Source organism: Octopus bimaculoides, chromosome 5 (genome assembly GCF_046866305.1).
Source record: "Octopus bimaculoides isolate indiv1 chromosome 5, ASM4686630v1, whole genome shotgun sequence".
NCBI lineage: Eukaryota > Metazoa > Mollusca > Cephalopoda > Octopoda > Octopodidae > Octopus > Octopus bimaculoides.
In genome coordinates, this window is record NC_142932.1 from 94,728,002 (window position 1) to 94,752,436 (window position 24,435).

The 24,435-nt window shown below is 35.1% G+C and overlaps 1 protein-coding gene across 4 annotated transcripts in view; it reads right to left on the reverse strand.

The window, feature by feature from the left end:
• Positions 1 to 24,435, reverse strand: part of LOC106876221 (uncharacterized) — a 212,667-nt gene that overhangs the window by 44,290 nt on the left and 143,942 nt on the right. For 2 of the 4 annotated variants that reach the window (XM_089352673.1, XM_089352672.1), the window contains exons 8-11: positions 20,245 to 20,493; positions 14,185 to 14,436; positions 8,558 to 8,866; positions 5,697 to 5,846 (exon numbers count right to left, since the gene is read on the reverse strand). In XM_089352673.1, the coding sequence (XP_089208799.1) occupies positions 5,697 to 5,846; positions 8,558 to 8,866; positions 14,185 to 14,436; positions 20,245 to 20,493 (960 nt within the window). The remainder of the gene's footprint in view (positions 1 to 5,696; positions 5,847 to 8,557; positions 8,867 to 14,184; positions 14,437 to 20,244; positions 20,494 to 24,435) is intronic. The other 2 variants (XM_089352674.1, XM_089352671.1) reach the window with 1 other exon arrangement.

Consider the following 24,435-nt stretch of genomic DNA (forward strand, 5'->3'; position numbering starts at 1 on the left):
ATATTCCATCATTTGCAGAGAGATTTGATATGTAGGTTGAAATGATTGAGTTATGCAACTAGGGTAATTACCATTTTTGTGTATGTACTTAAGGTTTTCATTTGATTTGTGATATGGTTTGTACATTGCTGTGCTTAGCTCTAGCATTATGACAAAAAGTTTACTGAGTTATGCTTCTCCTCTACTGATATAGAGAGCCCTATGTTCTTAAAGAATTTAAATAACTTTTTCCTATATTTTTCTATCTCTAAATTGAATGAGTTAAACAGAGTGAAAAGTACATCACCCCTGTATAGACCACCTATTTTTGGGAACTCATTATTTAGGCAGAATATCAATCGACAGTTCTACTGCAACATTTTGAAGTGTTTGAAGGACATTTCATGAAAGCGACTGGATCTGTAGAGCATGAAGAATTGGGTTTTTCATGATGACAATGCACCCTATCACCAAGCTGTTCTCACTCATGAGTCTCTCACCAATAACAACTGGTATTGCTTTCACACCTGCCCTATTCATGAGATTCAGCACCTGCAGACTTCCATTTCATTCAAGATGAAAAGGCAGCTCAAAGGTTGCTGTTTTAACACCATTGTCAAGATCCAGAGCAAATTGCAAAAGGTCCTTGTCTCACTTATGGAAAATGACTTCCAGGATGAATTCCAAAAATGGCAGGAATGCTGGGACCCCAGCATTCCTGCCACTGTATTGTTGTGCTAGGTAACTGTTTTGGAAGAGATGATGTTAAAACTTAGGTAAATAAATTATTTTTTATGAAACTTAACTAGTTTGGGAACATTTTGATACTACATCCTATATATATATATGTACAGGATATAATTAATTGTACATGTAGAGATAAGACTAAATGTAAATTTAATAATAATTGTAATTTGAAGGATGCCGTGCATAAATGTATAGTGACTTTAATGGATGGGAATAAACATAATGGTTATAATTTAAATAAGACTTACATAGGATCAACGTCTAATAAAATTGAATTACAGGTGGCTCAACATATGCACGCCTTTAAGAATTGAAATTTGATTAATTCTACTGGCCTTAGTAAATATATTTGGGAACTTAAATCTAAAAATATTAAGTACATTTTACATTGGGAGATAGTTTGTAAGGTGAAATCCTATCATATAGGTAATAATTTTTCTAAGTTATGTTCTAATGAATTTAAGGAAATATTATTAAATAATTATAATACTTTGATTAATTCTTTTGATGAATGAAAAATTAAATGTCGACATAAATTACTTTATTTATATAATAATTTTAGCTAACTGTCTATATATATATATATATATATATATATATGTGTGTGTGTGTGTGTGTGTGTGTGTGTGTATTAGTCTGTATGTGTAAGAATGTATGTGTGTATATATGTGTGTGTGTGTATGTGTGTGTGTGTGTGTGTGTGTGTGTATTTTTCCTTCTTTACTAATTGTAGTAGTTATAATTTATATATTTTTTAATTGTGTATTTATTGGTACGTTAATATTTTTAGTGAGTTTAAAGAATTAATATTTTAATGACACTATGCTTTTTATTAAATTAATAATCTTAATTTTTTAATTAATTAATTTTAGATTATTTCATATATATTATTTAATTTATGTATCTTAGTCTTATTCTTTAGACTTACTTAGATTTTAAAGTTCCATAAAATATAGTTAATTATTTTATTATGATTTAAGTGATATAAATTTTAATCTTCATTCATGATTTTATAAATAAAAATCTCTTTATTCTATTCTTTTTCTTTACGCAATATTTTCACATGACTTCTTTCTAATAAACGCTTAGTTTTTAGTTATTAGTATAACGACTAAAATTTTAGTTTAAAAGATAGCATCGTTGATATAAGTATTGTTTTCAATAATATTGTTAAATGTTTTTCTATCATAGATTGAGGAAATATGTATTTTTATATTAATTCAATTGATATTTAATGTTAGTAGATATATTATTTAACACTAAGTCAATAGTATAAAGTTTAACATGTTAGTTTAAACCAAAACTTCAATTACTTTAGTGTTGCATTTATTTCCAATAATATTGTTTAATATTTCTTTTTGATTCAAGGGATAAAGAAGTAGTTTTTTTTAATATATAATTTCTTTAATTATTAGTTGATATTATAATTAAGGTTAAGTTAATGGTACAACATTTAAAATTTTATTTAAACTAGAGATCTGATTAGACTTAGTTTTGTAATTCTTTTCTTTTCAATAGTTTTGTCAAATGTTTTACTTTTCTTTTATTTAATGGTGACTGCTTTACTCCCTCCCCTTACTTAGCAGTCATTCTAATAGCTCTTTTGTCTTAATAACGGTCAACCACACAGTAATTTCCTTTTGTTTTAACGGTCATTTTCATAGCATTTTTTTGATGGCCTGATAACTGAAAAGATGCCAGTGTGGATTTCCGCCTTGACATCCGAAACTCTGAGTTTTATCATGGCTACCAAATAATTGTCACATATTATATGTACAGATATATATATCATCATCATCATTTAACGTCTGCTTTCCATGCTAGCATGGGTTGGACGATTTGACTGGGGACTGGCAAACCAGATGGCTACATCAGACACCAATCTGATCTGGCAGAATTTCTACAGCTGGATGTCCTTCCTAACGGCAACCACTCCGAGAGTGTAGTGGGTGCTTTTTACGTGCCATTGGCATGAGGTCCAGCTCAGCGGTACTGGCAATGGCCACGCTCAAATAGTGTTTTTTACATGCCACCTGCACAGGAGTCAGTCCAATGTTTTGTTCACATGCCACCTGCATGAGTGCCAGTAAGGCGAAGCTGGAAACGATCGCGCTCAAATAGTGCTTTTTACGTGCCACCGTCACAGAAGCGAGACTGCTGCTCTAGCAGTGATCCTGCTCGGATGGTGCTGTTAGCGCTCCACTGGCATGGGTGCCAGTCATCGAATTTGGTTCAGTTTCGATCTCACTTGCCCCAACAAGTCTTCGCAAGCTGAGTTTAGTGTCCAATGATGGAAGGTTGGCATGGGTGCCAGTCAATGAATTTGGTTCAATTTTCGATTTCGATTTCACTTGCCTCAACAGGTCTTCGCAAGCAGGGTTTTGTGTCCAAAGAAGGAAAGGTATGCATAAGTGGGCTGGCTACACCCCAGGTAAAGGTCACAGATTATGGTCTTACTTGTCTTGCCGGGTCTTTTCATGCACAGCATATTTCCAAAGGTCTCAGTCACAAGTCATTGCCTCGGTGAGGCCTAATGTTTGAAGGTCGTGCTTCACCACCTCATCCCAGGTCTTCCTGGGTCTACCTCTTCCACAGGTACCCTCAACTGCAAGGCCGTGGCACTTTTTCACACAGCTATCCTCGTCCATCCTCGCCAAATGACCATACCAGCGCAATCGTATCTCTTGCACACCACAACTGATGCTTCTTAGGTCCAACTTTTCTCACAAGGTACTTATACCCTGTACACACACACACACACACACATATATATATATATGTGAAGAAAATCATATCTTTATTTTAGATCACCTCTTTACTTCTTACAAGAAAAGGATTGTTGGATTTACCTGTCATGCATGAGGATTTAACTGGGATTTATATTCTATTTACATTTACTTGTATCTGATTGTTGGAAATTTAACCTTATTCCTTTATACTGAGTTCCTACTTGATATCTGCCAGGACTTTTTAATCCCATTTTATTCTGATCTGTCTGTCTGCCTGTCTGTCTGTATATATACATACATACATACCAGGTTGAGGAAAAAGTTTGTGTGCCATGTTAAAATAATGAATTGAATGAACACACACACTACAAAAATATATATAAAAAAAAAGTATTATTTTAACACAGTGCAGAAACTTTTTCCTTGACCTAATATATGATGGAAAATTTTGGATTTGAGACAAAGTTCTGGGTCCATATATGAAAAGTAAAATTTCAATCCATTAAATGCTTCATAAAAAATATATGTAAAATCGATATTTTGATATAAAAAGGCAAATATATGCATTGAAGCAATACATATTCAGCAATATTTAAATCACATAAATTTTTACATACAGGATTGGATTGTTGCATCAGAGATGCTAATATCAAAGCTCACAAGAGTATATGGAAAGTTTGAGTCCAAATTAAAATCCGAATGTGAAAATTAACATATACATCCCATGGCCATTTCAGGAACATAGTGATAAGAATAGATATCGATTTAAAATCCATTCCAGTATCACTATTTCCTTCATCAGGGATATCTATATTTTGTATGGATCACATCTGGCATTTTTGTTCATAAATGTCAAAGTTCAATTACACTATACCAGTTTATATTTTATATAAATTCGATTGGATGAAAAATGAGTTGAATAGAAATAAAATGATGAAGATGAATTTAAAATATATGGTGGAGGTGAAATTAAATATATAGGTTTCCCAGAAATTATTCTAGAGGTGAAATGATTTTTCTCTTTCTTTTTTAATTTTTTGTTTCTTATTCATTACAGATTTAGTGTTACTTAACGAAAGAATTTAAATGTGCATAAGTATTTATGTCTACATAAGATGATCATTATTCCATGATTATTTTATTGATGAGAGACATTTTACGGGTTTTTTGTTATTTAACGAAAAAATTAAATGTGGAGAGGTATTTATGCCTACATGAAATGATAAGATCTGAGAATTTGTTAAGCATTATCTTCTTATTTAGACATAGTATATTGATTGATTCTTTTGTCCATAACTTACAAGTTTGTGTATATGGATTATAAGGAGAAGTTCCAGTAACTACTGATCATATCATTTTATAGTTAATATTTTGCATTTTTAGGAGGTTAACATATGTTACTAGTGATGTGGAAAATTTAGTTTTAGGGACAATAAATGAATTTATGTGTGCTTGGTATCTAGTTTTAAAATGGCTGTGCTCCCAATATATGTTTTGGATTGGTTAGGGTTAGATGTTAGTACTTGGCATTTATAGACTAGGTTCTTTTCTTAAAAGGAAACCCCCTTAGGGACAGTATTCAGGCTTGCAGGAGTTGCATATTTATTGCTTCATTTGAGTTTTAACTCATTGTCCCAAATAATCTGCATTGATTTGGCTAGATTCCAAATACTGAGAAGCTGTGTTTAGTTCATTAATCACATCCATTTGACTTGTCTGGGTAGGATTTATAACCCCTTGTTGTTGTGATTCACCAATTATATTTCTTCTTGTATTATCATTAAATATAATATTACTGTTGGGCTCCAGATCAGAGGTTTCCCATAGAGAAACTTTACCTAATGAATGGTTTCTAAGCTTATATCTATTATTAGCTGCTATAATTGACCCTAGATTTATTAAATATAGAATAATACTTATGGTTTTGTGGAAAGTTTTTGCTAAGATTTTAAAAAATAAGCCAGGGAGGTTTCTAATTTGAAGAGAGAAGGGAGGGGTAAACCATATGGTCTCTCATTTTCTAGAAGAGTTTTTTCATTGACTGTTTATTTATATTGAAATTCTTAGTGGGTTTATGCCAATAGTTATCATGACTTTGTTGAATTTGATGAATCCAACATATATGGTAAGAATGTTGTTCAAATGAATCATTCAACACGCTATATATGGAGTAAAATTCTCCCTATTCATTATATATATATATATATATATATATATATATATATGCACACACACAAACACATTGTTGTGATAAACAAAACTTTATAATATGAAAAACATACAAACCTCTTCTTTTGTAGAATTTATAAGCAAGAAGCCCCATTATTATTATTAATAATACAATTCCTACAGTGCAACCAATAATTATTCCCTTATTGATTTCTTGCTTTTCTGAAAAGATATATTAAAAAGACCCTGAATTATTACATCAATATATATATAATAAATATAATAAAGAATTTTTCATTACTCATGTGTCTCATTTTATTGGGGTACACAACTCATCATCATTGTTTAACATCCGTTTTCCATGCTGGCATGGGTTGGATGGTTTCACTGAGGTCTGGAGAGCCAGTAGCTGCACCAGGTTCCAATCTGATCTGCCAATGTTTCTACAGCGGGATGCCCTTCCTAATGCCAACCTCTCCAAGAGTGTAGTGGGTGCCATCAGCACAGGAGCCAGTTAGGTGAGCCTGGCATTGATCATGTTCGGCTAGTACTTTTATGTGCCACCGGCACAGGAGCTAGTGAGGGGTTTCTGGCATCGGCCACATTTGGATAGTGCTTTTTACGTGCCACCAGCATGGGAGCCACTCAGTGGGTACTAGCATCGACCTCATTTGGATGGTGCACTTTTTACGTTCCACTGGCACGGGAGCCAGTCCGGCAGACCTGGCATCGACTACGTTCAGATGGTGTTTTTTACATGCCACCAGAATGGAAGCCAGTCATGCAGTCCTGGCATCAATCACATTCAGATAATGCTTTTCATGTGCCACCGACACAGAAGCCAGTCATGGGGTACTAGCATCGACCTCGTTTGGATGGTGCTTTTTATGTTCCACCAGCACAGGAACCAGTCAGGCGGATCTGGTATTGACCACGTTCAGATGGTGCATTTTATGTGCCACCGGAACAGGAGCCAGTCAGGAGGCACTGGCCACAGCTACAATTTTGGTTTTACTCAACTAAACAGGACTTCTCAAGCATAGCATATCGCCCAACGCATCAAGGGTACTCTTAAATGGAGTGGACATGCAACACTGGCATCGGTCATGTCAGTGATTTCACTTCAGTTGCTGGGTCTTCTCAATCACAACATATTTCCAAAGGTTCTGAATTTTTCTAACTTATCCTACTTAGTGCTGCTTTGTAGTAACTTGACATCATTTAACTTGCAATAACTGCATTAATTCAAATATTCTGTTCTATGACAAAACAAAAAAAAGGACACTGCTGTTGTCATTTCACATCTGTTTTCTATACTGGCATGGTGAACTGTTTGACAGGAGCTGGTAAGTCTGGGAGCAACATCAAGCTTTATTGTCTGTTTTGGCATGGTTTTTACAACTGGATCTCCTTCCTAGTGCCAAGTGTACAACTGACAGATTTATTAAATATCCATGAACATTGTATAGGGAATCATATAAGTAAAATAACTTAACAGATTTAACCAATTTAGACCAGTAGAAAGGTCAAAAAGAGGTAATATTTAAGTATTTATATGCATTAGTTCAGTTTCCCTATTTCAGCAAAAATGCCTTACTACATTTAAAACAACTTCATTTAAACTATATAGTAAACATTTAAATAAACACACTAAAAATGGTTAATCAACTTGAAAACTTCATTACTAAAATTGAAGGAGTAGTTTCCCAATAAAAGTTTTACCATCTTCACACCCTTCTCCAACAAACCAAAATACATCTCTCCACTTCCTCACATTTCCTCTTTTAATGCACTATGCTTATCTCTTGCTCCCCAGTTCTATCCACACTGCACTGTTCACAGTACCATTACTATCCTGTTGTCCCCTACCAACTCTCTATGCCCAGGTTTTACCAGTCACTGCATAACCCACCCCACATACCTTGCATTCATGTGAAGCCTCTACTCTCTACACATGTACCTTGGCAACACTCTCCTTTTCATATTCTGACCCTGTGTCTTTAGAGCATACCCTTCCACTCTGCTACCACTTACCTCCTCCTGGCTCTTCTCTACCATCCCATTTATATTCTGATCCCCGTTCCTTGTGAGCATGCTCTGGTGCTTTACCACCACCTCTCTCCTGCTCTCTGACACTCTCCCTCTTTCTCTTGCTCTCTTCCACTCCCTTTTTCTATTCCTCAGACTGTTTAACCATGTATCTCCTCTACAGCAACATACCCATTACTGGCCTCAATCTTGATCACTCCTTCTCTCTCCCTCTTACTGGGTAACCATGTATCTCCTCTACAGCAACACATCTGTTTGTTTCTCTGTCATACACTAACCTTTCATCATCTGGCACAAGATCACCTCCAATGCCACATCCTCTCTCAAAGGATCTTTATCTTACAAGTTACTTGGTGACTCTGTCAGTGCTGGTGCCACATAAAAAGCATCCACTCCACACTGTAAAGTGGTTAGCATTTGGAAGAGCATCCAACTGTAAAAATAAAACATGCCAAAACTGATCTCAGTTGAGCTGGTGTTACATAAAAAGCATTCAGTTCACTCTGTGGATTGGTTGATGTTAGGAAGAGCACCTAGTCATAAAAATCATGCCAAAACAGAAAGCATGGCATGGTGCAGTCTTCTGCCTAGTGAACTCTAGTCAAAACGTCCAACCCATGCCAGCATGGAAAGCAGATGTCAAATGATGATGATAATGATAATGGTGATTTCTGAAAGGAAAATTATTTGTACTTACAAATGTAATACTGAGCAAGAAACAAAGCTAAACTAGACCCTCACACATTAAAACCCAGAGCTGACTGTAACACTTAAGCTGAAAGTAGAACTTTAAGTACTTTATGAATATGTTAATAAATTATAAACAATTCTATATAACATGAAATAACATTTTTAAATGATTAAAGAAGCATGTAACAACTTACCCTTATATCTCAAAGTAAAAGCAGTAGTTGATTTTCCCATAGAGTTTTCCACTGTTAAGGTATAAGTACCAATATCATCTTCTTCGATGTCTTCTATCTTTAAACTAGTACAACTTCCTTTGAAAGGAAACTCATTTGATAAATCATCAGTTGTTGAATATTTGTTCGAGTCAATTAACTCCTCATTTTTCTGCCATTTTACATCAGATTTTGGATGTGAATAAAAACACTGTTTGAAAATTACAGTTTCTCCATTTGAAACATTTCTCTTTTTTGGACCATTTGGTACTGGACTGTAAATAGGTTTCACTGGTAGGAAAAATAATAAAATATTAAAAGAGAAAATACACATGTACTAGAAATTAAATATTTTCTGAAACTAACAATAAATATTCTAAATTATCAATTGAAGATTATCATAAGTTTTTGAAAAAAATAAGATGAAATAATCCTTTCTACTATAGGCAAAAAGGCCTGGAATTTTGGGGAAGGGGCTAGTCAATTATATCGACCCCAGTGCTTAACAGGTACTTATTTTATCAACTCCAAAAGAATGAAAGGCAAATCTGGCCTTGGTGGAATTTGAACTCAGACTGTGAAGCTGGAAGAAATGCTACTAAGCATTTTTCTCAGAGTGGCAATAATTCTGCCAGCTTGCCACCTTAATAAGATGAAATAACAAAATATAAAAATTAATCCAGCTAGTATTTAACATTAAAACATTGATAATTCTAAACAACTGAGAACTATATCTAGGTTTACAATGTATTTGCCAAGAAGATAGTTTATAGAATTGTAAAGAAAAAAAAATTGCATGAACTTTCTACCAATAAACAAACATTCTAATAAAATTCAGCAAAAAATCTCAAATCATACAGACATGAGAAAATAGAATTAAGTAATGAAATTTCTTTTCATAACTTGTGCACATTAAAAGAATGTCTCCCAATAAAAATAATTTGAAGTATTTTATTAGTGAATCTTGGGGAAAAGGATGTCTGTTTTTCATCACATCAGAGTGGTGTTGTAATGTAGTATGAGAGGCAGAAAATGGTGTGATGCCAATAAAATGAAAGCATATATACAGCAAAGAGAGAGAAAAATAACTAGGCATTTATGTGGCTTGATATGATGAATGCTCTTAAATTGGTTACACACAAACTGCAGGAGTATGCCATGGAGCTGTTCTAGATCCTGTCAGAATTTCACTAATTGATGATGAACTATTATGTCCAATTCTACATGAGATTTACCACAAAGGGCTATACAACAACTTGGCATAAACTTGATGTGGGAATTGCAGCTGGTGTAAAATTTCAGTGATTTGGTTCATTCTTGGAGTGGAAGTCATCCCATAAGGTATAATGACCATGAAATAAAGGTCCACCTCACCCCTAAGAATACTTAAATGGATAACGTTGCACAGCTGGTTAAAGATGAGAAATCAATGATGATAATTTTGTGTAAACTGGATGAGCTGATAAGCTGGTAAAGGAGGTATTTTAAAACAAAGAAGTCATGCAGTGTAGAACTCATTAAAGGAAGACTGAAAAAAGTGAAGTATGAAATTGCAGAAGTTATGCCTACTATAGTAGAGGAGCTTGTGAAGAGTCAGGGGAGACTGTACCACTTAATGACAGAAGTGAGGTTGAGTAGAGTTCAGAAAATGACAGAGGAAGAACTCTCAATATTTCACAAAAGGTTACTGCCAGGCAAGTTCAGACTGATGTTGGCAATTTGTTCTGTACCCTAGACTGTAGTGTTGTATGAAGTTGTACTGACATAAGTTGCAATCATTGAACAGAAATGTCAGAAATACATCTGTAAGTGGCTGGGATTGCCACAGACCCTTGCATGCATGGCTTTGTACAGCAACAAAGGTCCATTTGAGATACCAATTTGATCAGTAGTGAAGTAGTACAAATGTAGTAAAATGTAGACTATATTGTTGCTGTATTATACAAATGGCTATGTTATCCATTCCTCCCCCTCCAGAGATTGACTGGAAGAAAGTGGATAACGTTTGAGGCAACAGAGAAGTTTTAGTGAGGTCCCTAGAATATAAAAATATAGTGGTCTACACACAGACCAACAGGAAAGGACTTGGAAGCAATGAGTTCAAACCATACCATATTTTGAATGAGAAGGAGAAAAGAACTGCAACATCCAACCAGATAAAGGAAGAAGACCACTCTATGGAGTTTGTACAATGTGGCCAGCAGGGACAGTGTGTTGCATGGTTAGATGAAAGCTAAGATGGAAAGAACTTCAGTCCTGGGAGCCAGCAAGAATTAGTTTTCTGATCTGCTCCATCTATGGCATGCTTCCAAGTTTTGCACACCGAAAGCATTGGAAAATGGAGGCATGTGGTCTGTGCAAATGTGGAAAGGTTAGAACAATGAGGCACATATTCACCAATTTCCCACTAGGGCTGAAGAACAGATGCACATGGCAGTATAACCAAGCACTTAGAGTACTGACTGATGCAGTGGTGGAGAGGATAATGTGAATTAGCAATGGTGAAAGACCACAAGTAGTGGAGCATGGGAAGATAAAGGTTGCAAGCCAGCCACTGTAAGGAAGAAGAATGATCAAAAATGAGAAGGGAGTTGGGAGTTTTTTGTTGATTCTAATGGTAAATATCACTTGTCACTTTCTACCATCAAGAGACCTGACCTTGTCATATGGTGCCAAGAAAAAAAGATGGTAAAGATGGTTGAGCTGGCAGTTCCTTAGGAAGGAAACATCGAAAATGCTCTCCTTAGGAAAGAAAATATAAGGTGTTTAAACTCTGTGAAAACAATGGATGAGAGGTAATCTGCCTTCCTGTACTAGAAAACTGCCAGAAGTTGTTAAGAAAGTAACTCATTACATCTTCCTCAGGAGAGAGCATAAGTGATGCTGCAAGAATTAGCAATGAGGATGGTAGAAACAACTGATCAAAAGTTGCACCATTTTATCACCAAAACTGGTGCTGTTGCATGCGTATCTTGTTGTTTACATCAGTAGGTGGCCTTGGACAGTTCTAGTGTCAGGATAGAAAGGGCTGAAACACCTACAGAGCTGCTTCACTGCCCAAAAAGAAATCAATGCCTGCATATAAGTTTTTAGCTTCTTAACTGCAATTAAACAGACCCTTGCTAATTAGACATCCAGCAACTTTGTCAAAAATTCTTTTCCACTACTTTTTAACAAACCCAATAACATGAACATATATCATGGCAGCCAAACCTGTCGTATTTGCAATCCACAGTGTATCCAGTTTAACCTTCTACACATAACAAAACATTCAGTCAGTTACTTATTTTCAACCCTACTTATTAAGATGTCACCATTATAACTTTTAATTTAAAACTAGCAAGTCAGGTGAACAACTTCAAGTGATGTATAAAAGTGGATAACTTGGTTTGCTGATTATTTTTATAAATGTGGCCAAAGACAAGACACTACTGTGTAAAATAAAGAGGAAGGTTTTTCAAAGGATTCAAATTGATATAATCTGTACAAGATATCAATTCAGAAATTTTGAGATTTATGTAAGTTAGAATGGGATTATCACTATGTGATATTGTCTGCGATATCACCTTGAAATTATTAATTCCAAGTGACGAATCCATTACAAATTTTGAACTTTGTGCTCAAAGATCACTTAATCAAAAATGAAGAAATATGCAATTATGTGCATTATCGCTAATAAAGACAATCTCTACAATGCTACTCAGAAGCAGCCTATTGGTTTCACAGCCAATATTTCTAAGATTATGATGATTGATCACCACCTACATTAACTTTGATCTCAAGACATCTGAAGTGGTCTCCAGTAAAAGATATATAAAACTAGGTCTCCTAGAAACCATTGCCTTTATGTTACAAAGTGGCTTTCATAAAGGTCTAAACAGGATACAAACATTTCTCTTCTTTCTAAAGCTAACAAATATAATATGATATAGAATTTAAATGAAAACACTATGTTACTAAAAGTTTTAGGAAGATCTTTGAAAAATAAATCATTTATTGCTAAAAAGGAACCTAACTTCATATATATATATCTCTTTATAATTTGAAATAACAACAAATATTTGATGCTCTCGGTCTATAATTTAATTCATATGCTTCCAATTAATGTGAAAAACAGCGTTCAGTTCTTTTGTGGAAATTTTGATGACAATCACTTTATTAAAACTATTGGGTTGGCAACTAAGTTCCCACTGTTTTTCTAAATTTTTGAATCTATTTTTTTCGAGAATTCTATTTTTGAATCATTTTGGAATCTATTTTGTTTTTTTTTCTAGTTAATTTGTGTTTATTTTCAGATCATTAAAATGTAATGTCAAGTTAAGGAAAATGAGCATTTTTGATACCTCCTTCTTTTTGCTTTTAATCAAGGCTCTAAGGCCACAAAAGCTGCTTATGACATTTGTGCTGTGTATGGAGAGGGTGCCATAGCTGAAAGAGCTGCTCATGATTGGTATGCCAAGTACAAAAATGGAAATTTTAACCTCAAAGATGCACCTCATTCTGGCCATCCAGTTGAGTTTGATGAAGAGTGATTAAACTAACTTTTGCACAAAAATTCTTGTCAAATGACAAGGGAACTGGCAGAGAAAATGGAATGCTCCCACACTGCTATAGAGAAGCATCTTCACTTGATGGAGCATGGGTTCCACATGCTTTAAGTGACAACAACAAAAATCAACGAGCCACAATCTCCGCTGGTTGCTTGCTCGTCACAGCTCAACTCATGGACACAAGCAGCGATTTCTTTACCGAATCATTACTGATGATGAAAAATGGTGCCTGTACATCAATATGAAACAGTGTAAGGAATGACTTAGCCCTGGTAAACAAGCGACACTGCACGTGAAACAAGATCTTTATCTGTATGTTGTGCGTATGGTGGGACTGGGAAAGAATTATCCATTACAAATTGCTGGAACGGAACCAAATGGTCAATGCAGAACTATATGTTCAACAGATGGAACAACTCAACATGGCTATTCAAGAGAAAAGACCGATTCGGTAGCATGAAGTTCTGCTGCATGACAACGCCCACCCTCATATCGCCAATATGACCAAGGAAGCCATTCAAACGCATGGCTGAGAAGTGCTGCTACACCTGCCATACTCTCCTAATTTGGCACAAATGGATTTCCACCTCTTTCGATCTCTTTCAAATGCTATGCGTGGAGTTTCATTCAATACTGATGCAGAATTGAGAGCTTGGATCAATTTTTCGAGTCGAAATTGGGTGATTTCTACCAATGAGGTATTGAAAATCTTGTTGAACGTTGGGAAGAAGTTGTAAACGACAAGGGTGAATACATTATTGATTAATTAGTTGTTATTATTTATTAAACCTTTTAAAAAAAATTTTAATTTAACAAAAAAATGGTGGGAACTTAGTTGTCAACCCAATACAATTCCTAAGTATTTACATCTCAAACAATTCCTGAAAATTATAAATAAAAATTATCAATTTTATTGATACACATAAAAAGAAACTAAGTCCAACAATCATCTAGTGGGATAAAATTAAATAAATAACTGAACAATTTTACCATTCTAAAAATAAAAATTGAATTGTAAATATGTTTTAAAGATAAATTGTGGCTTTGTAAAATACTTGCCTGGAATTTTGTAGTTTGATGATTTATTCACATGAAAATCTTCATTGCTTACATGACACACCCATGTACCAGTATTATTGAAAGAAGGATTATTTATAGATAATACATTCATATTATAAGTATTCTTAGTGGCATTTCTCCATTTTTGCTTCAGTTTGTATTCATAAATATTTGGGTTTCCATCAAATGCAGTGCAATTAATTATTATATTATTTGTCTCATTTGAAATATGTAAGTTTACTCGAGGAGCATCTTCAAAAAAAAAAAAAAAAAAAAAAAATCAGAAAACAGTTTCAATTTAGAAAATAGGATAAAAATTACAAAATTTCAGTTCCACACACATTTCAAATTCAGAAATTCAGATTCTGTGATTGTCCATTGAACATTTTTCTCATACAGGATATCAAAGCAAAATACAGTAAGCAATCTAAACCACCACAATCTTGGGACAATTTGCACTTGGCTCTGTGGCTAATGAAATCTTTATAAGGTTTTCAAGATTTACAGGGGTTTGCAACAGTGAGATGCACTTCCATGTAGTACTTGTATTTAGATGGGTAGATTGTCCATTGAGAAATAAATGTATTCACCAGGAAGTTACTGAGTTGTAGAGTAAACAAACAATTCATGAAATTTCTACTAATAAAATTCAGAAAAATTGTCAAACCATACAGATATAAGAAGATAAAATCATTTAACAATGAAATTTCTTCACATAACATGCAAAAAATGTCTGTCAATAAGAGGTATTAGAAGTGTTCTTCAGTAGATCATGGGGAGAAAAGGATAATTCTGTTCTTCATCACAATATCAATGTAGTGTTTAAATGTATCCTCTTATGGTAATAGTATGATAGGAAGGGAATGGTATGATGCCAGACAAATGAAACCAAAGTAACTGAAAATACTGGTTCAAAAGATTCAGATATTAAGTTTTTATGTTGTTGAAGTTGATGTAGTTTTTAATTCTGAGAACAAAATATAAATAAATTGAATAAAATAAATTATTGAAGTAAATATGTATGTAGTACTGAGATGAATTTTAAACAATTTAAACAGTTAGCTTTGCTTTTTTGTCTTTCTATCATTATTAATTGGAGCCCTCTACCCAAAGTTATGAGTTTAAAACCAAATAAACAGTTGTATATCTTTTGGTTAGATTTGAATGTAAGCTTTACTTTTGATATCCTTATCCATAGATGCTTGTGATTTTCAATTGTGCATCAGACATTGTGCCTTTATCTTGTCATCCCTAATCAAAGTTTCTAAATCTCTTCTGTAATGATATTTAGGGTTTTTTCATTTCCACATTGAAAAATTTGATAAATGCATTATAAACATAACTCTTTGATTTATCAAAACTTGAAGTCTGAATGTGACATCTTTGAAATTTGTTGTATTGATTTGATTGTATAACTAATACAGAATCTTAATAACTTTCTAGGCAACTGTTTGTTGTAAAGTGGAACTACCAGTGATTGAGGATTTCATTGCATACATATAGAAGAATACAGGTTATTTATTGCAGAAAAATATGGTCTCCAAATGACTGCTTATATTTGAAAAAATTCTTCAATAGGATAGACACATTTTCTTGATGTTTTAAATCACCATCAACACCTCCTTTTCCTTCTCCATATCTACTCTCCATGCTGGCAAGGAAGGGTAGTCACACATGGGACCTTATTGAGACCACTGTTTTCATAGACAAGTTGGAAAACTATGCCACATTTGGCTAGGTTTTGGTTATGCTTCAATAGATAGATGTGCTTCCTATGATCAACCTGTACACAGAGTGTACAAAATGTATTTTAGTGTAGTACCAGCACTAGAGAAGTTGTCATATCCTTGGCTAGACAAGACTAAATAAACCTCTTGACTCTATGCTTTCTCTGTTCATTTACTAGCTACTTTACAGAGTGTATTGGGTGCATTTTATTGTGGCACCAGCATTAGAGAGGAAGTTATGTCCTCAGCAAGATAGAACTGAAGGAACCTCTTGACTCCATGCTTTCTCTGCTCATTTGCCAACACTTTAACAGAGTGTACTGTAAATATTTTTTCTTCTCACTATAAGAGTAGTGAGACTCAAAACTGCGGCAGAGTCCAATGGATGATGTTCATTTTTTTACTGTAAATACGTCTCCCTGGCCATTCAGAAACTGGAGTTGCCCCAAAAACATAACTGAGCCAAAATGCACACTTTATTGCTACATTTTCAGAAATATATATATTCAAATTGCTTAATTACTGGCAATATAAATGTTTACTACAGCTAAGTATATCTCACATTTTATTTGGAAGTTCACTAATCTTGTGTAGGTATTTTTATTAGTTATATTAACTAGCGACATATTTTGCAATAACTATTCAAAATATTGATCTAGTTTGTTTCTGACAGTAGTGCTTCACACACACACACACAAAAAAAAAAAACTATTGTGAACCAGCAAATCACATTAAAGTTGATAACTTGAAAACTAGATCAATATGTTCCAGTTTTCATGGGTGCTGTACATTTCAATTATCATCATCATTGTCGTCGTCGTTTAACGTATGCTTTCCATACTAGCATGGGTTGGACGATTTGACCGAGGACTGGTGAACCAGGAGGCGACACCAGGCTTCAATCTGATTTGGCAGAGTTTCTACAGCTGGATGACCTTCCTAACACCAACCACTCCGAGAGTGTAGTGGGTGCTTTTATGTGCCACCAGCATGAAGGCCAGTCAGGCGGTACTGGCAACGGCCACGCTCGAAATGGTGTATTTTACGTGCCACTTGCACAGGAGCCAGTCCAGCAGCACTGGCAACGATCTCACTTGAATGTCTTTTCACGTGCCAAGAAGGCGACATTGGTAACGATCACGCTTGTGCTATTTACATGCCACCGGCACAGAAGCCAGACAGCTGCTCTGGCAATGATTGCGCTCGGACGGTTCTCTTAGTGCTCCACAATTTCGCTTTCACTTGCCCCAACAGGTCTTCGCAAGCCGAGTTTAGTGTTCCTACAAATTTAGTTTGATTTCCATTTCACCTGCCTCACCATGTCTTCGCAAGCGGAGTTTAGTGTCCGATGAAGGAATGTTATGTGTAAGTGGGCTGGCTACATCCCTGTCCATTGAAATGTACAGCACCCATAAAAAATGGGACAGTTCAATCAGTAAGAAGGGAAATAATTTTTGCTGGGTAACAACTCATAAAAGAATATGCTGAGTATCTACAGCCGGCAACTGATCCTGACAGAATATTGAGTAAATGTATGTTTGTAGATTATATATGTGTGTAATAAGTTATTCTGTATTTAATTTTGGCAATATAATCATTTCTCTTTAATGAGTCAAAGTAAAGTCACTATTCAACTGCCTAAAGATGTGATTAGTGTGTATTTTTCTCTGACATTATTGAAGTTGCATTTCCTTTGACAGCAGAAATGATTATGATGCTGCTGTCATTAGACAATTTGTGATGACATTCTTTTCTGCTTACAATATGTTTTGGTTTAATATGTTTGCATTGCTCAGTAATTTTTTGTATTTTCAGGTTAACTCATATTTTCAGTTTTTTAACCAACATTTTGCTGAGAATCATGATTTCTAGAGAGGAGATGTAATCAGAAGTTTTATTGAAAACTTAGCTTCTCTAATTTGAAAATTCAGTGAGGTACCTTCAGTTAAGGATAATAAATGAGTTAGGTTGGGTACATCATTAGCTTTGAGACATCTTCATTGTGAACTACATTAGTCTTTTCAAATTCAAAGTCAGATAATGCTTCAGTGGCATTGAATATAAAATCAAAATTTTTAGGTTTTGAATTGATTCAATCAATAATTGTTTCGACAAATTTTGAGTTCAAATGTCTTATTTCTCAAGTTTCTATCCTAGGGAGAGATATCTCAATTAAACATGTCTCTGTAAAACATAAATTTGACACCTATCTATCCATTAATAGTGGATAAGAATACTGAAATATTACAGGAGAAATTAAATTTGCCCACTTAAAACCTAGTAAAAAGGATATCAATATTTAGAAATTGGGCTGTTGTAGATGTTTACAGAATACACCATTAGAAGTAGAGAGCAAAATATGGACTTTAGAGACCAGAAAAATTACAAACACCTATATTCATTTAAACTGGAGAAACTGATGTGATGTTTGGTCACAATAAATGCCTTAGTAAAATAAAAGATCAAGAAACCCAAATCATTTTTCAGTTTTTTTTGTTCATATTTACAGGTCATGCTCTTAATCTGAGGAAGTTCTTTTGAAACTCAACAAGATTGCATAGAATGGGTTTCATTAACATAATTCTCAAAGTAAATAGAGTGAATACAGCAGGGTCAGTGTTAGATTAATGATTTTTTTAGAGATCAGTTAACAAAAAGTAGCTGCAGACATTATTTTTCACAAACTCTCTAAGACTGGTAAGACTGATACAGTTTATGTTCAGTTTTACACATCAATACCTACAGGCAAGTCATAGGTGGGAAGGGAATTTCACAGAGTTCAACTCTAAGAAGGTTTGATTATGCATAGTGGTCAATGAAATACAGTATTGACAAGATGAATGGGAGAGATAGATGTATTGGGTGAACATGGATGGAGGTTGTTCAAAGCTAGGAGCAACGATCAGAGCAATAATAATAGAAGAATCAGAGAGAAGCACATGTATAGGCGAGAGATGGTATGGGTTACTGTGTCATTACCAATTAGTGTGGCTTTCACTGAGCAAATCTGTCCTGGGTGTAAGAGACATAATAGCAAATCTGTCCCGGGTGTAGCAGCAGTAATTCTTTGTGGATCTTACTTGAATTCTGTAGAAAATCAGTAATTGCTCAAAAGCTGAAATATTTTCTACTTCTGAAGGGGAAAGGTAGTCTTTGGGATGCTGTTTCAGTTAGGTTATATGGGTTTTCAGGATATATTACCAGAAATTGTGAAACCTACCTTTTATAGTGACTATGACCTTAATATTAATCAGTTTTGTCTTCTTCAGTTCCACACAGGCTGACTTTACTTTTCCTTACTCTTAATTGATGAAGTAGTACTGATTTCATAACTAGACGCCGTCCTTAAATAATTACCCACTTTACTGATCAAAAAGATTGAACTCCATTGCAGAATGATTGGTGATAGGAAGGGCATTCAGCTGTAAAACCTATCACAACCCCACCATCATGATGAAAAAAAAAAATCATATACACCAGATACAGATGATGTAGGAGTATCAGATGATGATGGACTATGACAAGTGGCAAGGGCTGAGGTGGAATAAATCCTTCTAACTCATGCCAGTATGGAAAAAATAGGCATAAGATAATGAGGATAATGATGATGATGATGATGATGATCATCATCATCATCATCGTTTAACGTCCACTTTCCATGCTGGCATGCATTGGACGGTTTGACTGAGGACTGGCAAGCCAGAAGGCTGCACCAGGCTCCAATCTGATCTGGCAAGGTTTCCACAGCTGGATGCCTTTCCGAATGCCAACCACTCTGAGAGTGTAGTGGGTGCTTTTTATGTACCACCAGTATGAGGGCCAGTCAGGCGATACTGGTATCGACCACCTTGAATGGTGCTTTTTATGTGCCACCGGAACAGGAGCCAGTCGGGCAGCACTGGCAATGACCATGCTCCAATGGTGTTTTTTATATGCCATCGACACAGGGATGCTTAGAGATGGTAAGAATATGACAAATCCATGTGTGTCACTCACAAGTGAAGATGATTTTAGACACTTATGCAATCATGAGGAGACTCAGTTTACCCATCCTTGACCCAGCAGATCATCAAGGAGCTGCTGGCCGAAGAGAGAGACGGGGCTACACCAGCACTTAGCTGGTAGTAATTTTAAGCTGAGTAGACTAGAGCAATGTAAAATGATGTACTTTGCCCAAGGACACAATATGCCACTCAATCTGAGAATTTATACAAAGAAGTAAAAGACATTTGATGATGGTGAGGATATTAGTCACAGCAGTAGTAGTAGGAGGATGAGGAAGAAGAGGAAGAGGAGGAGGGGGAGGAAGAACAAATATTTATATTGAACATACATTTCAGCAGGATATTAATTTCCTTTCTAGATGTCAAATTTCCATGCTTTTTGCTCTTTGCAATGGCAGCACAGAAAACTTTACTGACATTTGTACGATTAAAAGTTAATGCAGAGTTTGAAAGAAATCTTCGATTTTCATCCTCGAACCTCACTTTTGGGGTAGGGTTTCCTTTTGCACTACAGTTTATAATGGATGCTTGATTCTCAAATAATGTCACATTCTCTGATGCAGTAATATCAGGTGGATCTATAAAAAAAATAATAAATTAATGAAATTTTTAAATATACACTGAAAATTTTTGAAGAAACATCATGAAACACTTTGCTATAAATTATTATGAAATTTGTTTAATTCCTTGAATCCTAACATTCTGCCAGGTGTGCAGTCCGCAATACCAGCCATCTACATGAAAATCACAGAAACACTGAAAAAATACAAGCAAATTCAACTAGAAAAAAATGTAATAAATATAATACTTTCTACTATAGATGCAAAGCCTGAAATTTTGGTCGAGGGAGCTACTATTTGATTACATTAACCCCAATGTTGAACAGGTATTTATTCTATCACCCTGAAAGGGTGAAAAACAAAGTCAACCTCTACAGAATCTGAATTTTGGATGTAAAGACAAATGAAATGCTGCTAAGCATTTTGTCTGGGGTGCTAACGATGTAATAAATATAAATTATATTTAATTTGTAATGAGATATCTTTTACATCATTCCTTTTTGTCTTCTGTCTTTGATCACCAAATTTTCCAGTAGTTATTATCTCCAGTGCAAATAAACAAGAATATATTATCTCTCGCTCCCCAATCCTGTCCTCACTACCCTGCCCATTGTATCAATGCCATCTTGTTGTCCCCCACCTCCTCTATATACCCAAGTTTCACCAGTTACCATATTCCCTTTCACCCTGCTCTCTGCATTCATGTGAAGTCCCTCCTTCCTGCTCATGCACCCTTGGAAATATTCTACCAACCCATTTATATTTTGATCCCTGTACCTTGAGGTATGCCCTGGCACTTCACCACCACCACTCTCTTTCTCTCTCTCACCTTTCTCACTCTCGCTCTCTCTCACCCCTCTCTCTCATGTTCTCTCACACTCTCACTCTCTTCCAGTCTCCCTCTCATTCTTGATCTTTCTTCTCTCTTTCGATCTCTCCCTCTGACTGGATAACCATCTATCTCCTCTACACCAACACACCAGTTTCTGTCCCTCTGTCGCACTATAACCTCTCATCATCTGACACAAACCCACCTCCTCAGAAGATTTTTTGTGTAGTGAATTACTGTATGACTCCAGCAGAGCTGGTGCCAAATAAAAAGCAGCCAGTTCACATTGTAAATTGGTTGGTGTTTGGAAAGGCATCCAGCTGTAAAAACTATGCCAAAACAGACCTTGCTGGTATCCCGCAAAATGCACTGTCCACTTTGTAAGGTGGTTGGTGTTAGGAAGAGCATCCAGCCATAAAAGCCATGCCAAAAGAGACAGTGAAGCCTGGTGCGAGCTTCTGGCTTGCTAGATCCTGTCAAATTGTCCAACCCATGCCAGCATGGAAAACGAATGTTAAATGACGATGAAGATGTTGATGATGATGATATTCATTCTAACAATTATAATCAGAATATAATGCATTAATCATTCATATATTATCTTTTTGACAGAGAATTTCTTTGTGTTGACCAACTTCTCTTCATGTGACATATCCATTGCTGGCAGATCCCAATCATTCTATCAATAGTCTCTATACAAAAGGCTTACTGAAGTAAATTTTACAAGAGAAACTCAATAAAAATAAGCTTTGAGTATTTGGCAACCATTGAAAAAAAACAAGAACTACACATGAATTATACATAAAGCTATTAGGGAGCCTTTATACAGTGGCTCAACCTGCCTGAAATAGAAGTCAAATTTCCTTGATAGAATTCCCTGTCTTAATGTAGTGTAGGACAAAAGCACTATAGACAAAAGCCCCTCGGACATGTTAATTGTAGTAAATATTTTAAGAAGGCAATGATTGTAAGAGAGAAAATATTCAGTATTTCTTTTATCTTAGTGTCATACTAAGTAAAATTGCTGTCTTCCTTACATAGTCTTGTACTTTCAGGTGCCAGTTCCACATAGTAAGCAACCAGCACATTCTGTTAAGTGGTTGGCATTAGGAGGGGCATTCAGTTGTACAAACCATGCCATAACAAACGACTTGAGTCTCGCTGGCTGGCCAGTTCCATGTCAATCTGTCCAACCCACAGCAAGAAAAATGTAAGTTAAATGACAATGATACTGTGTGTATATATATATATATATATATATATATAGATTCAAGGCTTGAATATGGTACTTATGCGAAGGCACCCGAATATTGCATCCCAAAGGGATGGGTGATTAAAATCAAACAATAAGCAACACGGATTTCAAAAGTGATTGCAGTACGCACGTTTCATGCTACTTCAATTTATTTAAGTAATGTGAGCATTACCTTAAATGCAATATGAAGAGCAATCTTCAGCTGCACGAAAATGCAGAAAAAAGACATATTATAAATGTGGCAACATATTAAATCCAAGTGGGAGAGAGCATACATAAAAATCCAAAGTGAGGAAGAATATATAAGTCCGCTATGTCAAGATGGACTTATATATTCTTCCTCACATTTGGATTTTTATGTATGCTCTCTCCCACTTGGATTTAATATGTTGCCACTTTATAATATGTCTTTTTTCTGCATTTTCGTGCAGCTGAAGATTGCTCTTCATATTGCATTTAAGGTAATGCTCACATTACTTAAATAAATTGAAGTAGCATGAAACGTGCGTACTGCAATCACTTTTGAAATCCGTGTTGCTTATTGTTTGATATATATATATATATATATATATATATATATATATATATATAAGAAAAAATAAGGTATTCAGAGATCTGGATGGTTGTACATATGCAAAGATTTATTAACATGTCATGTTTTTACAAATCACATATAAGCACTTTCGTCTACTCTAATAGATTCTTCAGATTTAAATTTTGTGAAGGGATTTATCTCTTTTTATAGTATTAGTGAATGGGTTGGGATGGAGAGCGAGAAGGGGAAAGAAGAGTAATGTGGAGTGTATAGGTAGGAAAAGAAGGAGAGGAATGGGGAGATAGTGGAGGGAAAGTAAGAGAGAGAGAGTGTGTGTGTTTGTGTGTGTGTGCCTGTGTATCTGAAAGGAAGTCTTTTGAACAAGAGACAAAGAAAAAGAATATATATTTTTAAGTAGGTGGCTAGAACAGATGCTAACTTTGGCTCAGCCAGCTCACCAGGGGATCTGAAAGAAAAATGTGGAAACATTACCTCAATGACTGTTTCATATTTTGGAACAGATCAGAAGAGCTACAAACATTCCACAACAACCTCAACACATTGCACCTATCTATCAACTTTATGACAGAAACCAGCTATAACGAACTTCCCCTCCTAGACATCAACATCAAGATACACAACTCCATCGTCACAACAGATATCTACTACAAAACAACTGATACACTCCAATATTTAAATTTCTACTCCTGCAAACCATCCCACACAAAAATAAACATTCCATATAGTATGGCAAGACATATATGCAGCTTAGTGGTTGACTTAAAAACATGCCAAATATGACTAAATGAACTTAAAAACTTCCTACTAGAACAAAAATACCCATTCAAATTAACAGGAAACAGAATCTCAAGAGCAATGAAACTGACATCACCACACAACTCAGAACTCCAAAAAAGAAAAACAAAGAAAACATCATCCCATTCATAAACACACACAACCTTGGAGTTACCGACATGTTTCAAATTATACAATCAAACTTACCAATAGTCCTACAAAGCCCCAAAATGGGAAACATATTAAACAAATACTGCATAAGAAATAGTAAACTCCAAGAGTAAAACCTTGAAAAACAACTGACAAGAGCAAAATTCTCATCAGAGAATGAAACCAAATTCTTTGTGAAAGAATGTGGAGACAGTAGATGTGGGATCTGCAGTAACCCCATCTACAAATATATAGAGGAAAACAACCAAATAAAATTTAAGAGTGGACACACATTCAAAGCAAATTCAAACATGAATTGCAAGACATAAAACTTAATATATTGCATAACCTGTCCCACATGCAAGGAGAATTATATAGGGGAAACTGGTAATTCTT